Source organism: Accipiter gentilis, chromosome 19 (assembly GCF_929443795.1).
Source record: "Accipiter gentilis chromosome 19, bAccGen1.1, whole genome shotgun sequence".
NCBI lineage: Eukaryota > Metazoa > Chordata > Aves > Accipitriformes > Accipitridae > Astur > Astur gentilis.
The window spans coordinates 14543506-14561411 of record NC_064898.1 but is presented as its reverse complement, the minus strand read 5'-3'; the positions used below and the strand labels follow the sequence as shown (position 1 = coordinate 14561411).

Below are 17906 nucleotides of genomic sequence, written 5' to 3'. Positions count from 1 at the left end.
TGATTAATAGAACAGAGCACAAAAATTAAAATTTAGGTGGAGAAATTGGCCATTAACCTTTTGTAATCACAGTTCCTCCACAAATCCTGGCTTGCAGCATTTTCCCAACAGTAAGCGCTGGTTTATGCAATTCCTGCTCCTCTCACTCTGAACCTCTTGGGCTTTCTTCTGTGTTACCTACTCACTTGTGCCAGTTCAGCAGAGGGTGGTGATGGGAAGCAGACCACAAGAAAGCTTTTTTTTGGCTGTTTTTCTTTTGGCTGGATCAGTTCCCTGATCCTGCTCACAGCAGTGCCCCATGAGCAGCACTGCTGCCACAGCAGGAGGGGAGGTTTGACAGAACACGGGAGTCAAACAAGCAGCTGAGGGCAGGAATATTCTGTAATGCAGTGTAACGGACCATCCTGATTTTCAAAACCATTTTTGATCACTTCCTTATAAAACCTGTATGGAAGAAAATCCACTGGTGCCACTACAGTTTAGCTCCATGCAGTAAAACTGGCTAGAGAGGAAGAGATTTTTCTGGTCAGACTTGCACCTTCAGTTTAAATTTGCCGTCTTATCTTTCTCACTGTGATAGCTACCTATTCTTCTCCTACTGTATACTTCCAAATTGGCCTCATTTTCAGAAAATTAATTTTTTTTCACCCCAAACTGTACTCATTCACATTTTAGGACTCTATCCAAGGTAATTGTCTATGAAAAATTTTGTCCTGAATTTTCTTTCGGTCAAAAGTTGCTTAATAATTTGAGAAAGTAGGCTGAGTTTTCCGCACCTGAATTTCATTTTGCACAGAGGATGTAAAAACTGGCCTGTAAGCTTGTAGATTTATTGCCAATTTGTGTTTGTAAAACATTTTGACATCCTTGAATAAACAGGTGCAGAAATGCAGCATAAAATAAATCAGGGATTGGATGGTGATTTTAAAATCTCAGGAGCACTGTATAAAGCTGTGGCACAATATCCATAAAGACTACTGAATAATAAACCACATTCTTCTATTCTTACATTCACCCCAAAACTCTTCACTTGTCAGTTAAAAACCAGGCAAACACCCATTTTTCCCCAAGATGGATGCTGCATTTATAGAAAGAAAAAAGAACCTATTAGTGTTGAAATCTTTTTAAATGCTTCTTAGAATTTATATTTTCTAATTAAAATTAAATGCAACTATGGAATGAAGCTTTCTTTGCCCACATGTATATTAGGATGATGTTAACACATTTTTGTTAAAAAAAAAGAAAATAATACGTTGAGTCAGAAGTTGTACGTCCGGTTAAACATTTCACTTTTTCAATTCTTGACAGGGTTTAAGAACAAGTGTAATGATATTATGAGAGTGACGCCTGCTAACAAGCAGAGAGGGAACTCTGTGTGGCAAAGTAAGGAGTACATAGAGAGAGGAAAGGAAGCCAAAAAGTTATGAAAATATTTCTCTCAATCATGCATTTAGCTCTATTCCTGCTACATCTACCTGTTGCTTTGCTACCTTGTTCTCAAAGAGGTGAGAACCTGAGTCATTGCCTTGGCTGATGGCCAGTTCAACAGCTTGAAAATTATGAAACCAAAGGCCATTTAGGCTATGAGGAGAAAATTTAGGGTGGAAATAGCCCAACTAATGTAAAAAAAGTTGTTAATACCAATCCATCATACCACTGTAATTTGCAAGTTTATGGTTACCGAGGAAACCCTGAGCCATGACTGTGCTATCAAGACAGCCAGAGACAGAGGGTATACTGAGGAGAATGTGTCTGTGGCCAGACTTGGGGAGATGGTTTTATTTCAGCGTAAACAGGTGCACACTCTCATCCTGAATGCTCTGGTTCATGGTGAGATCAAATTCAACATAGAAAAATGAGACTAGATATGCTTTGGGTCATACAGTAGACTTTTCAGAAAAGCAAAATAATGAAAAGAATGAAATATAAATAGAACTGGTTTAGTGCCTCTTTGAAATGATATGATTTTCTGGCACCATTGGCTAACTTTTATTACTTTTTAGTTACACATTTAACTGTCACATCTTCCAAAGTGATATTAGCGTACCCATTTTCAAAGGAAACAATTGCTTCTCAGCATGCTGCTTTGTGCATACCGCAACATTCAAAAAGAAAATAACAGCATCGACTATACATTATATTTTTAGGACAATTAATAGAGAACAAGTGAGCAGGGACTCCCACAAACTGCTTCTGGGGATTTCATGGGACACTTTGGTATAACTTAAGAATCAAGTGATTCAGCGCAGCGGAATACATATGGAGCATGTCATACATTGCCTTGACTGTAATAAGAAGAATAAGGGAGCAGATGGTTTTGGTCTTGGGTTTGGGAGTGAGGTTGGGTCAATCTTATCTGTTTTCCGCTACCAAAGGGGAAATGAGTGATTCTTTTCCTGATATGTTTCCAGCTTCTGACAACTGTCTGGCCAGGGACTCTGAAGCAGACTATTCTCTGCTTAGGAATGATAGACACCGCATTCACTTTCTTTATCATCCATGCACAAGATGTAAGCTAGAAGCAGTTAGTCACCTGCCATGCCTTTTCATATCTTCCCACGTCTTTGACTGGTGACCTGTCAAATGCCAGCTAGATTCAAAGATTTATTTTTAAACTTGCTTCCCCATGTTTAAGTACGTTATCAATTATCTGAGGTTTGAAGCAGAGACTTCATTGTGACAGATCTGGACTTCTATTCATACCAAGCAGAAGCATTTTACATTCCTTTAGCAATGAAGACCTTTAGCTACTTATTCTCTACTATTTGAAAAAAAAAAACCCCAACATTTAATATCATTAAGTTAATTAATTTCATCTATCATCCTCTTTGCTATACAAATTGATATGGCTACAGCATGAAAACCCAAAAGCTGGCTTTTAAGCATACATTTTTTTTTCTGCATATGAATGCTCAGTTCCTCACTGAGTCTTAAAAAGTTTTCCAAATTATAAGATCCTATATATAGTTATCTGATTGACTGATGTATTAAATATCTGCTTCTCTGCAAAAAGTATTCCCTGCATTTTAAGAGATTATTACATGACATTTAGGTACTAATGATTACATATACACCTAACAACTGTCTACCTTTTAAAAAAGTCTGTTTTAACATTGACTTACTGTGTGATTTATATTCCTGATGAATGCCAGAATTCTTGTGGGTTCTGTGCTTAAAAACATTAAAAGCATTTTCTCCCTTGAAATATGAATCTAACTCAAGATAGTTTAAGAAAAATACGTGCAAATATCTTACCGAATGCCCAGTTATTCCTAGCTGGATAAATCATGATTTCCTAGCAAACTGAGAAAACTACATGAAACAGAGTCTATGATGATTAACCTCCTCACCAAAATTTAAATATCTTAGGTCTTGAAAAGTTACTAAATATTCTGTTGTGACTACCAAGCAAATGCTCTTAAATTCAGTAACAATGTGCATTAATATATAGCACTGTGATTTAATCCATTGTACTTTATTAAATCAGGAAGATTTCTACTCCTGGTCATGATACTGCTCACCACCTGATGCCATTACAGCATTTTCTTTAAAGTTATGGAGTTTTGTTAATTTTATTACTTACTTTTTTAGTTTCAGTTGTTTGTTTAAATGTGCTTCTTTCTGAGGGTAAGGTAACTTTGTAAAGGACATAATTTAAGTTCCATAATTGATTAGGTCATTGCATATCTGCTAGGGACTTACCAGTTTATACGCTTTGTATACAGCATGTTATTTTTTTCTTGCAGCTTACCCACATTGGGTGGAGAAACTTAATGATACTCAGTTAGACAGTGGAGATCAGCTCCGATGGGAATGTAAAGCCACTGGAAAGCCAAGGCCCACATATCGTTGGCTGAAAAATGGAGTTCCTCTCTGGCCGCAGGTACATTAGATGAGGAGTCACCACTATATTACGTTTCTCCTTTCATTCAGATAAAGTCAGTTACAGAAGGTACTGAAAAGTACTTCAGAAAAGTACTTCAGAAATGACCGTTTTCTGTGCTAGTTTCTTAAGTGTTGGTATACAGGCAGGATTTCTGTGCACGTCCCTTCTGAACCATCTCAAGCAATGTCAAATTGCATTCACCAGTAATTCACTGTAGTTCAGAGATATATGGGAGATGGAACCTTCTGAACTGTGTCTGCAGCAACATCTGCCATTGTACTATAATGTACAATTAAGCAATATCTAATATGCTTAGTTTGGTGGTTTTTTTCTTTTAGATAGTGGTATTACTCTGTTTGTATCTTCTTTTTTTTTTTCTGTATAATAAGATACTAACAACTCAGAGATGCGCTGTATTTGCTGAATCAGCTTCCTTCATATTTTCCCCAATGTTATTTTACCTGATGTTATTTACCACATTTTGTTTATACATAATCATACTCTTCAAAACACTAGCAGGCAGATGTAAGAGGTACAATGACTATTATATTTTCATCGCTTTTCAACTCCATTAATTCTCTGCAAGTAACAGAACTCACCATCAAGACCATTAAAATGCTCCATGTAAGAATCCTAGAATGTAAAGTCTTAACTATCTGATACATTTTAGAATTAGATCTAAATAAAATTCTCTTTTCCTTTTAAAAGACCACTTATGGCATGGCCTGCCTTTTTTTTCACTTTGTTCTGTTTCTCTCACTGAATCATCAACACATCAGCCCACATCATGTGGGTTTCTGCCTAGCACCTTTCCATTTTTATAGTCTCAAATTATTTAGAAAGAAAAGTTTTCTAAATTTATTTCATGCATTTTTCCAGATTAAAATAAAGCTGTTCAATTCTGGGAGAAAATGTCTCCATTTGTAAATGAATTCACAGAATGGATTTATGAAAATAAAAGATATAATGTCTTTCATTTCACTGAATGTCGCTTCTATCTGTGAACATCAACCAATTATGCAAACAATGAGAAAGGAAACATAAACACAGTTTACTTTTGAAGCTGTGAGGCATTGAAAATAAGGTTATATGCCTTTACTTTATCCATTTCTGCCTTTTTAGATGGAGCTATTAGTCCTGAAATTGAAGCAATTTAAATATCTTTACTTTTTGGTTTTCTGATTTTCCAAACCATTAGTTGCATCAGGCTCTGAAATTTCAAATTAAATTTCAGTTTAAACTGGGGGCTTAGAAGTGAGAGAATTTTTTTCACAGTTTCCTCTGCATTCCCAAACACTTTATTCTTTATCAATTTTTAATTAAACCTACAACAACTGTAATAATGGAAACTAGAGATATTTTATAGCTGTTCAAATTATTCATTATACAGGCTCCGTGAAGTACACATTTCCATAAACAGCTATGAATACCCCTTCTCTTCCAGCTGTGGTAACTATTTTCTACTACTGGACCTTTCAAATAAGAAATTTGCACTAATGATGAAGGTGATTAGACCCTTTCACTCTTACTCATGCAAGCAATCTTTGATATCTACTTTCATGAATATAGTACCATGACTGAAACCAAACATTTGCTGGAGATGTGAAGATCATCAGATATGTTATACCCACAACTTCTTGGGTTATACTTCTTGCCTCATTAAAGTTCCCAAGATGAACTGCTTTTAAAAATCATGTGAAGGTAATAGCAGACAAATAAGCAAACAGACAAGAGCAAGCCTTGGAGATAGTGAACTTGCACTGAAAAATATTTACCTTTAAATATTTTTGGAGCTTTTTTCTGCCCTTCCTCATCTGCTTTATTCTTGTCTTTCCTTATATAACAGGAAAAAAGTAGTCCCAAGGAAATTTGTTGCTCAGTTTTATTTTAGCTTAATAATGTCTTCTGTCCCCTTGCCTTAACTAATAACACAGCAAATTTCCAGTGCCTGTTTGCTTTCATAGATTTTTTTTTTCTTTTATTCCATTACAGAGCAGGATTGAGATGGTTAATGGTGTTCTGATGATCCACAGTGTGAATGTCTCAGATGCTGGAATGTATCAGTGCTTAGCAGAAAATAAGTATGGCACCATTTATGCCAGTGCAGAGCTGAAGATTTTAGGTGAGTATTATTGAAAAAGAACAGACTGTTCCTTTTTTTCCCTTTGATAATTACATTTGTTCTTGTTCTGTTATGATAAAGAATAGCTTCTGCCAGTCCAAACTTAGCAGAGCAGATAAAAGTAGGTTTCTTTTTATTCTTGTTTTTTTATGTGTGAGTGGGTCCTTTGTTGCCAGAGAGAGCACAGGTCCTTCTGTTAACTGAAAACTTTCTTTCATAAATTACTGACTCAGTTACCTTTGGTGACTATTTCTCATATAAAGCTATTTCAGTTCAAATGAATGGAAAAATGTTTTTTACTACCTAAAAAATAAATGCAGGAGAAGAAACTTAGAGAACGTAAATATATTTCAGTCTCTGTTAAAATTAAAGTATTACTTCTACCTGACAAGGTAGAATGACAAGGCCATTATTCAAAGGCAATTAAGCATAATCTTAGTTTTTAAGGTGTATACATTTCCTATGAAGTCACCAGAACTGATTGAATACTGGAAATTACATACTTCAGCTAATATCATCCATAGTAAAGCAAATACACTACATAGTGTTACCTGGAAATACAATAAAAATTTCATTATTCAAAAGCTGAAGTGGGGAGTTAATGAAGGAAAACTTGAAGCATGTCTTTCTAACACTCTAGTTTTCCTTAAAGCACACTGTGGTAATACACAATGGGACAACAGTGATAAGAGGACTTCCACGGGGTTAAGTGAGACAGACTTTTAAGAGTCTTATGATCTTTATTGTAGTATGGTATAGCTGGAAGACAGGTGTCTATCAAAGTAATTCAATGGCCATATCAGAGACTAGAGGTCTCTGCACTGCTCAAACCTTGCAAATTTCAAAACCTACACCTGGGAACCATTCTTGTAAATTCCCAGTCAAATGAATAATAAAGCTGAAGTTACTGAAACAATATAGTACATTTGAGCTAAGGTTTGGTTCTTTTGTCTAGTACATTTCCACTATTTCCTAGCTTGCCAACATTAGAATTTCACTGATAACTCTTAAAGATATTTCTGTCTAACCATAAATTAAAACCCACAGTCAGTGGTTGCTCCCTTTCCATCACTTTCCTTTGTCATTTTTTATTCAGTCAGCAAAGAAATCCCTGTTGGTTGCAAGGTTCTTTTGCTCTGTTTTTTATAGCTATTATAAAATAGGTATACCTATTATATCAGGTAGCTGTAAACTTTCTTTGATGTTCACTAATATCGGAAATAGGCATTATATGTTGCTGCGGTAAAATCAGCCTTTCATTTTGTCATTTGTGAAATTGTACCCCTGTTAAATTTTAACCATAATGTTGCATTAAAAAAGCAGTTGTGTTTAATTTTCTAGATTATTAAAGGGAAAAGAACAGAATAAATTGTCCATATAAATAGCTCTGGTATGAAAATTACCCAAAATAATAGTAGGAAATTCCTACACATTTAAGGCAATGAAGTGTAATATGTTCCTATATGTATGGCTGAGATAGTTGCAGCGCAGGATTTAGTTTTGCAAAACTAGTTTAAGAAAAACACAAACAAATGAGATTACTTGAGAACAACTGTCCTTTCTTGGTGTGAAATTACAGTACTTAGTGTCATTTTGTGATATATTTATTAACTTAGCTGATGTATTGTAATCAATGGGACTTCTTGAAAAGTGAAATACTAAAAAGAAGACATGGTTAAATATCTTCTGTTAAGAAGTTCTCAGTTTTCAATTCCTAGCATTCAGATAAATAAATAAAAAAAAAAAAAAGAAGGCAATAAAATTTCTCTATCATTAATACATTTTGTAGGAATTAACTATAGAGAGTGTATTTTGGTTAGCTGTGGAATTTAGCCTTCTTTTCATTTTGAACTAGTTACTTCTAACAAGTTATCTATGAAATCCAAAATTTTTTGAAAAGGTGTAGCTAAATCAACAATAGTATTTAATTTCTAAAGCTGTTGGACTTCTCAAGCAATCTTCCTTTGTACACTGATGTGAAGGAGATCTTGCTAATTTATAACTGTATTAAATTATAGACCTGCTATCCAGTCTTAGCTGCTGATTTGAAATATTTTGTAAAATTCCATCTAATCTGCGGTGTAGTAATTTCCAAGCCAAAAATGGAGATTCTATCCCCAAAACAGAATCTATTATTCTAATCTTCTATTAAAATGTAATGAAACAGGAAGCTGTGATTGTTCTCTGTAGAGTTAATGTACTTCTTTTTAACAGCTTCAGCTCCCACTTTCCCAATAAATCAAATGAGGAAAACAATAATTATTACCAAGGGCCAAGAAGTTGTCATTGAGTGCAAGCCACAAGCCTCTCCAAAGCCAACCATTACTTGGAAGAAAGGAGACAGAGCGTTAAGGGAGAGTAAGAGGTCAGAAGCCTGTTCGGTAAACTAAATACTGTGTTTGCATATTTGATTCTGTGATGTGATACGATATGAAAATACAGCAAGTGACAAGAACATGCATATGTTAACATGGGTATGGCATAATTATTGTCAAGCTCATTTGTCTGACAGTAGTGACTTTATTGTTTTGACAATATTGAAATAAAAATTCTTAAAATTGTTCAGAGATGCAGACAGATGAAAAGCAGTTATCATTTTGGGTTTTTTCTCTATTTTCTGTTGCTCATTTCAAAAAATGCTTCAGTTACACTGTAGAGATACTACAAATTTAGTATCTGAGGGTATTAAAAGCATAGAGGTTGAAGCAGTCAGGACCACATAAAATATCAAATATGCCTATTCATTTGAAATAATTTTAATAAGGCAGATTTGCAGCTTGATCACAATGGAAGTCTGCCTAAGAATAGCTTTAAAATGATTCAGAGAAGAAAAATACGATTCCGTTATAGGATTTAATTATACAAGTAATTTTTGTACTCAGCAGCACATCTGTTTTAACAGCATAAGTTTAATTAAATAAGTTCCGTCCAGCTCTGTATGTTAAACACAGTTTAAGTACTGCAGGTTAAATGCCAGCTGTAATTGCACTTTACAAGATTGCATGTCTCTACACTAGAATAGTTTTGCCACCCTGCACATGGTCTTTAAGTACACAGAGCAATCTTATCTTCTTTCCAGTAATGTATGTGAATGAACCACTTAAACTGACTTGTATGCCATTAGTCAAAAAGATAAAAGCAAGGCCTTTTTGTTCATTTGTGCAATACTGATGAAAGCAGTAGAGTGCATCTGTCCTAGTTAGCTGCAAAAGCCATTTCATTCAGGTGAGTTTTATCTTCATCTGATGCCATTTGTTTTGTTCTGAGAAGGAAAAAAGTGTAAATTTTCATGCCGTATTGGCTCTTTGGGCAGGGGCGGAGCAAAACAGCATTATATACAACATTTTACTAACAGGTATGAGTTGTATTGTCACATTGACAAGATATAACAGAAGGATATTACAAAGATGCCAATAATATCAAATATTCTGAGACTGATGCCTCTATGTTGTAGCTACACAGTTAACTGTTTTCACTACATGACCTTTTCCTCTCATGTCCACAAAACTTACTATGGTTTCTCTGATCACCACATGTAAATCACATTTTAATCCAAGACCAGTTAAGCATTTTGGTAATTACTTGATGTCTGTCCAAACATAGCCTAACTCTGAAGTTAAAATCTCATAAAAATAAGATCTGGTGGTACATTTTTGGTATTTGCAGCTTTTGATACTTGCTTATTTTGACAGAAGCTGGAATGGCAAATGATGAAACACAGAAGATAAAAAGCTGGTTGAAAGCTATTTCAAAGCTTTGAAAGACTTTGGTTGTGTTCAACTTAATTTTTAGTCAGCTGTTCAGGGAGTATCTTGTGTCATTCAGAGCAGTTCCCTTGCATCTACTGTTTATAGAGGGGTGAGGGGAATATCAGTTTCAAGGGAACTCAGTTCTCCCTCTACAGACAGTATGATTTAAACACCAATAATAAAGTCTGTTTCAAGAGGAGATGAGAAAGCTTATCATGATTTGGGGAAAGGAACCGTAAATCAATGGAGGTAGTATCTGTGTTTCCATGTTTTGGGCACTCTGACAGGGAACCATTGGAAGGGAACTGTGTAAAACATTTTTAAAAAAGGAATAATCTGGTATGATGAGCACATCTATATACTTTAAAACTAGGCTTTCTTCATAGACTGCTGATAAAAATGCCAGCAAAAACCAGTTAGGAACTGTCGTGTAATGAGTTTGCATAGAGTGTTAAACCATCAAATATTTTTTTTAAAAAAAGCATTCTGACTAAATAATAAGGAAGGGCAAGGATAGAACAGCAGGATATATTTTTTTCTTTTCCACCACAGCTTATTCCTCTTCTAGACTGCTTGTACCAAATACATGCTGTGGTTTATTTTTGCCAAGTCTGACAGCCCAGAAAAGGGATTCCCTCCATTTATGCATATCTGTTAGAAAAGTCTCAATACAAAAGAGACCTTCTCCTCCATGGAGAAGAAGAAATTCCACTTGACGAATGGGTCTGCTATCATCTATTCCACATCTTCCAAGATGTGGTGCCTCCTTAAGTGTTCCTTCATACAACCAAAAGCTGGTTGACAGAACTACTTGAAGTGACATTTCTGTTTGTAACTGAGCAGAAGGCTGAGTTTGTTCCTGTGGGACTCATGGCCAGGTACAGTTCTCACTGCAGTCAGGCCGTGACTCCAGCTCCTGGAATTCGATGCAGTCTGAAAGCCTCAAATGTTTTAGATTCATTCGAAAGACTAAAGCCACTCACTTGGCAACATAGCTATGGAAAGAGTCTTCATGAGCTCCATCTCTTGGTCTGTTTTTATCTTTGAACAGATTATCCAATTCAAGGTCTTCATACTCACAGTCTACCTATGCTAGGAGTGCTCTGGTGAGCAATCATTATTCTGAGCAATCAGATCATTTGATTCCACTTGGAAAGCATCTGTATATTACAACAGCTCTTTTGAACTGGGTTCTGAATGAGTGGCAAGTCTATATGATAGTGCAAAAAAAGTAGGATATTCACAACTACCTGCTGACAAAAATATCATTCTGAGGGTTACAATCTCGTAACTGTTTTAAATTTGATTAAATGACTCCTATAGAAACATACTTATTCAATAAAGATTCCAAAGTATTCACAATTCATTCTATTAACCAGATGTAAAGATCAAGACCTGCTGCAAAAGCCTCATTTTAATGAAATAAAATATATGGTATTGGAGGTCTACTATGCAGAAGATTAAAACTTCAAAGAAAAAAAAAGGCATAGGCTGTGAAGCTTACTGATACAGGACATTTAATGATCACTATCAGCATTTGAAAGGAACTACATGTAAAATTCAAAACTCTTTCATATATCATAATCTCAGTGAGTTGTTAATACATTCAAAAAACATAATTTCATCAGCATTTTCACCTAAAAGTTAAGAGGAGGGGAAAAAAAGCTATTGTTATAATTTTATTTTGAAATTAGAACACACATGAGCACAACAGCAATGGGAGTTGTGTAGGTAGAGGAACACATTTAAGCTGCATATTTTCATTAGTCATCTCACAATAATTAAAATTGTTAACTTTCTTTACTAACCACTTGCCTCTGGACTGTATTGCCTCATAGGTTGATAGATGACTGTGTGTCAGTTATGGCAGTCTGTGATAATGTGTACTCTGGTTATTGATTTGAACATTGAGATTTTAGTCCATAAGAAGTTTGTAAAGAACTTCTGAATCTTTTAGTTCATAAGCAGTTTCAGTTTTATAGAAAAGTGGATTCTATTGGGATCCAAGTCTTAAAAAAATAAGTTTAAGCTTTGATTTGTAATAAAATCTTTAGTTGGAACATGCATTTAGGGGCCCTTGGGCAAGAGTATGGTGATCAACAAACATTTTTGCGAAGTTTCTTAAATATTCCAGTCAGATACTTCCTAATCTGTAATCAAACTCTCATTTACTATTTCAACATCAACTTCTAAACAAGACCCAGACCTAGACTATCAGATCAGAAAGCCAGTCACAAGACTGTTTCTAATGAAACATTTCTAAAACTTATGTATGAAGTTAAAAGAAGGCAACAAAAGTGGTATTTTAATAACATTATTTTATGTAGACGTAAACTTTATAATACACAGTAGAATAGACTGGAATCTGCTGTCAGTTACATCAATATAAATCATGAGTAATGCTAATAAAGTCAATGATTAAATTCTGGACAAAATTTTTTTATAAATTCATTCAGTTCCTGTGTTCAGGCTTCTGTAAATTGCAGGTATTTTCTAATGATTTACTACTGCACAAATTTTTGTGAGCCATTGCTCCATGAGCTGTAATCTCTGTTTCACCCCTTTCTTAAAGTCACCTACCTTTCTTGTCTAGATTGCTCTGTAGTAGTGACTACAGCTGATGTTTAAACAGATACGCTTGAGGAGTCATAGGTATTAAAAAACATTATAAGTCTTTGTTCATCTGGTTTTGTTCCTTCTCCTACATCTAAAATATTCTTCTCATTAAAGTTCTATTGAATTTTCACTCTAGCTCATTATTTCCATTACATATCCATTAATTATAGTTAAAATAAAATCATTCAAAAGCACTCTTAACAGCTCAGAGTTCTATTCAGTCCCTATTTTTTCTTCTCCATTCAGACCACCAAGAAATAAGAAAAATAGCACAATATAACCAACAAATGGGTAACTGAGGAAGCAGGATTTTTATAGTGCCAATTGTGTGCTGCTTTATTTTGCTTTTGTTCCTTTTCCTTTTGAAGTTTCACAAATAATAATGCTTATTTTATCAATATTTCTTGTATATCTCAATTTGTACGCAGATTAATATTTAATCTAAAAAAAAATCTAAATACAGTAATGTCTAAACATATATGTATGCATTAGTAGTATAGTTCTACACTTATTGACTGCTCCCTTTCCATATGGCACAGTCTAAGCTTTCTCCTTCACATGACAGAACGAGCTTTGCAGAAAAACATTGTCTCTGAAGTTCAGACCCACAATAAGTCATCATGAGCAGAACAGTGACAGTCTCTCTGTGACCATTGTATAATTGCTCATATTCATTCACCTAGGTCCAAGGTTAACTTTGCCTGAGGACCTAAATATATTAAGCATTTCTGTAAGGAAAATAAATGGTAACATTACTCCACCTGCCACTTCAGTTCAGCCATTTTTCCTATGGAGCAATTAATTCCCTGCATTCCACTTCTTCTTGAAGGAGTTCTGGAGATAAGGTGAAGAAAACTTTTGGCAAGTTAAGCAGCAGAGGGAATTTTAGATGGTTTTAATGCAATAGCCTGGCCTGGGTTTGGCCAGGACACAAACTTCAATATCCGTATTCCTGCAGTAGACATCATGGTGGGTTTTTTATTGATTGCAAGTGGGTAAAACCTTTTTATTCCTTTTTCTCTGAATGATATCAAGAAAACACGGAACAGCTGAGAGGGGCAGGTACCTCTGAATATCACCTCATTCAACCTCCCTGATCAGAACAGGGTCAGCTAGAACAGTTTGCTCAAGGTCATGTCCGGTCAGGTTTTGAGTATCTCCAAGGATGGAGACACCGCAGCCTATCTGGGAAACTTGTTCCTATTCCAGTTAATCACCCCTACAGTAAAAAAATAAAGATACTCTTATGTTTAAATGGAATTGATGTATAAATGGAATTGCCTGTATCCCAGCTTGTGCCCGTTGCCTCTTGTCCTGTCATTGGGCACCACTGCGAGGAGTCTGGCTCTGTCTGCTTACTCCTTCCCATCAGTGCACATATCAGTTGATCAGTGTGTCGATCAGCTGGGAGGCTCTGATCTATAATAATTATGGCCATATAATGAATTAATATCAACAATTCTTCCATGACACATGAAAATCTTCATTCAGAGCTGCCCCAAACCTGCTTGGCCACCCAAATTCATAAAATGAAGATGTCACTCATACAAAAACCTGCCCACTGTGTATTGCCATGTAGCAAAATTACTGTCTGCTTGACATGTCCTTCATGTACTGTGTGCCTCATCTGACATCATTGGGACTCATTTGCAGCCATAGAGAAGCCTGTCATTGAACAACAAAGTACTGGATATTAACAGTAAGTGCTCTGACAGTCAGTCTTTAAATATCATAAATAAAATTAGTGGATACTGAAAATAGAGAGACGTGAATATTTGTGAAGCTATCAGGCTTTAAAAACATGGATAAATATTAATGAGGAAATTCCATCTTTATAGTCATGTGGATATAAAATTTCAAGTCACACATTGACCTATGAAGAGCAGGAAAACACTAAACAGTACCCATTTAGTGAGAATCATCAGCTATAGGTAGTAAATGAAGAATAAATCCACTGAAGGGGACAAAGCATTCAAGCTGTGTGTAACATAGTACACGAGGGAGTGAACTGAGGCTGCTAAAATTTTGCCTTTACCTAAGTTTGTATAATTTTGTGTTCTTTCAGTTACATGTCTCTAACATTCAGCAGCTGTGAAAGAAGTCAGAGAAAAGAAAGAGAAGAAAGACATCTTGTATGAGGACCTTAAATTCCAAATACTAATATAGGATTTCTACGGTGTTTCTAGACAGAGACACAGGGAAGCCTGAGACTATTGCCTTGTACCTACCTTCAGGTTAATACCAAAATCTTTGAACTACAGAAGTAGTTTTCCTGTATGCATAGATATTTCATCTGTCGCACTTTGCTATGCTATTAGTGGAAACACACAGAGTACTTAAATCTAAAAATATCATCTTTCAAAAACTTAGAAATGGACATGTTTTTATATTCTTCTGGTCTCCCAGACTCCTTCATTTTCAGTTTTGACAAGTTCTTATTACAGTTTTACTCTTCACTCTACCATATTTAAAGACCTGACAGTGTTTCCATTATAAATTCCTATTTTAATGGCTTTATAGCTCACTTGCTATGAAAAAAAAAATCAAAGGAGAAAATAAAAAGGAGTGTGTTTCAGAGCAGAAAAAAAGAAAAAAATATATTATTTGAGTTTGCAGGTGAAATTTGTATTTTACAGTGCTTTGGTTAGTACATGTTGTGTTATGTTTTTAAATATATTTGCATGTAGCAGAGGTATATATTATATGCTTTCTTCATAATCATGGTGGTAGCTTTCCAAAAGAATTTCAGTTCCATCTAACTGTGGCATATAAAGTTTGTTTATACTGAAAACTGTGCACTTTGAAGGCAAAAGAAAATATATATGTAAAATGGATGGAAAATTACTCTGAACTGTAATTTTCAGTTTTTCTAATAGTTCCTAAGTTGCACCAGGCTCAACTTGTATCTGGCACCAGCTTTTCTGCACCTGTGTGATCAGCCACACAGACAGCACAGTAGCTCAGTCTACTGCCCTTCCACTTTTTGGTGAAAATACCACTTTTTTTTTTTTTCCTGGTGATAAAGAAAGATCTTCAGAATTAATCCAACTATAGCAGCATTAAGCAGCATATTAAGCAGTTTGAAGATTTTACTTAGTGTCCCCAGTTAAATATCCAAAGAAAATGGCTACACATGAGTTTCAATTACATTAACAAAGAGCATTTCCCACAGGCTACCGAATGAATTCTTTGGCTATATTCAAGGAAATTGTTATCTAGATCTTAAATGACTTCTCTGAACTGAAACATCCCAGTCTTTCTTCCCAGGAATGGTATTCAGGACAATACTTTATATTATTTTTCCTTAATGGAGTACTTCATATACTGCTGTACAGCTATTTAGGCACTCACTAACTCTTTTGAGGGAAATAACACTTGATTTTATGTTTACATAACAGTGCATTGAAATATACATTATTTTAGAAAAACATTCTCTTCTTCACTTGTTGGGTTGATGTTTGAAGAAGTGTTGTTCCACCATATCTTACCAATTTTCAATTCAAATAGGATCTAATTGTGTAAAAACAGATATGCAGTTCCCTACAATAACAGCCCTGGCCTCTAGCTGCTTTGTCAGCAGAGAGCAAGTCTCACATAATTACTCCATAGTACCCATCAAGCGCATATGGATGTTTTGGACCTCTTCAGTCACCTACTGACTAGACACTAATACTTAGGAAGCTGAGTCTTACCCTATATGACCTTACTTTCTGGCATTTCCATATAATTGCATTTCTTGATTTTTTTCTCAGTTACTGAACTGTAAGTATCCCAGATAGATAGATAGATAGATAGATAGATAGATATCCCATAGCCCTACTGAAAAGAAAAAGCTGAAGAGCTCCACACTTTTAAGTTGCTAACAACCACAAGATATTTGATCTGCTGTGCATGGCTTGAATATCTACTCACACAACTCAACTAATTATCAGTTGAGCAAACTTCATGAATTCTAACTGTGATTCATTTCTCTGCTGTTGTTATAAATGGCTGCCTGTTTATGCATCACACAGGCAGAATATGACAAGTCATCAGTCACCTAAAGGGTTTTCTTTGCTTAAGGCTCTTCAGACTATGACTTTCAGCATAATTTGCCCTTAACAGAAACTTCATCTAAAATTCTTGGGAATTTAAACACTTAACTTCCTGCCACCAGCTGATCCCCAGATTCCCAAGTGGCACTTTAATGATCAAAAAATAGTGAAGAAAAAAAATGCTGAGGGCATTAAGAAAGAGAAACTTCATGACAGAAACTCTTATCTTCCTGAGAGAGTTCCACAAGTCACTTCTTTTAAATTTTTGCATAAATCATGGTCTAATTTAGCTGTGGCAGGTTCATAATGGGAATTAGAGATCTGGTTATAAAGTAGGAAAGGGAAACAATGATAACCTTGACTAAATAGTGAAAACAAATGGCAAGACCATCCCTTCACAAAAAAGGATCTTTGTTCAAAAGCAGCACTGTTTTACTAATTGATCGTATTACACGAGTTTTGATGACACAGTGATTTTGTTTATGCTCCTAAACAACTCTTACTCTTTACTCATGTTCTCTTAGAGAGAACACAATTAAAGAAGCAGTCCAGTATCCATCATGCCTGAAATGTTTCCTTCTTTGTGGACCTCAGGCAAGAGATTTGCTTTTCTGTACCTATGGGTCCAATCAGGTCTGGTTTCAGTGACAAAGTTAAATTGCTGAAATTTCCTTCCTCTTCTCAGGCCTTTTGCTTTACAATGAAAAGATTTAGGAGTCTGATTCGGGTGAAAAATAGCCCCTTTATTTCACCTGGGCTATTTTTTTTGCTAGAACATTTCCCTTGTCAGCTGGTCACACAGATGCAGATATGCATGTGCCAGAGCAGCCCAGGAAGGATTGGAGTGACTGGCCATGGACAAAGACAGCTGCTCACAGAAGAGGAGTGTCCAGGACAGCACACAGAGCAAGTCTCATATTTTCATGCCTATATGTGCTGTACACCAGTTAGGGCAGATGATTTACCTACACAAGTAAATTAAAAGCTGGTTGTAATGTTACCTGGGATTGCACTGGGATGCAATCAGCTATGCTGTTAAGCAGTTAGTCCCTGGGTAGATTTTAGCCTATATCAAGTAGCTGTCCCAAGTAGTCCTTGGGCATCTTAGGAGTTTGTGCATGCCAAAAGCCTTTCCTGCTAGGCTGTCCACGTGCTGCCATCATGTTTTAAAGGCTAACAGCGTTTAATAGGATGGAAACAGTTCTGTGATAGCTGGCTTCAATATAGGAAAGGAGTATGCCTATTTATTTCCCTGATAGAGAAATAATCACTGTTGAAGTTGTGCAACACATGAGAGTCTTACCTCAGTCAGAATCTCTGGGCATTATCATTGAATCAATCACACTGAAATAGTGTCATGATAAATAATAATTACTGTCATTCAGTGACATGTTACCATATAGCAATAAAATGTTCAGTCTGTAGATACCAAGTCTATTTCTAAATTAGGAAGAAACAGAATATTAATGAAGAAATTCCGAAGGTATTCTGGGAAATTT

At 35.5% G+C, this 17906-nt stretch overlaps 1 protein-coding gene across 7 annotated transcripts in view; it reads left to right on the top strand.

The window, feature by feature from the left end:
* The window catches only part of CNTN5 (contactin 5), a 679382-nt gene that overhangs the window by 539512 nt on the left and 121964 nt on the right, over window positions 1-17906 (top strand). For all 7 annotated transcript variants that reach the window (XM_049823513.1, XM_049823512.1, XM_049823515.1 and 4 more), the window contains 3 exons: window positions 3747-3883; window positions 5879-6008; window positions 8223-8373. In XM_049823513.1, the coding sequence (XP_049679470.1) occupies window positions 3747-3883; window positions 5879-6008; window positions 8223-8373 (418 nt within the window). The remainder of the gene's footprint in view (window positions 1-3746; window positions 3884-5878; window positions 6009-8222; window positions 8374-17906) is intronic.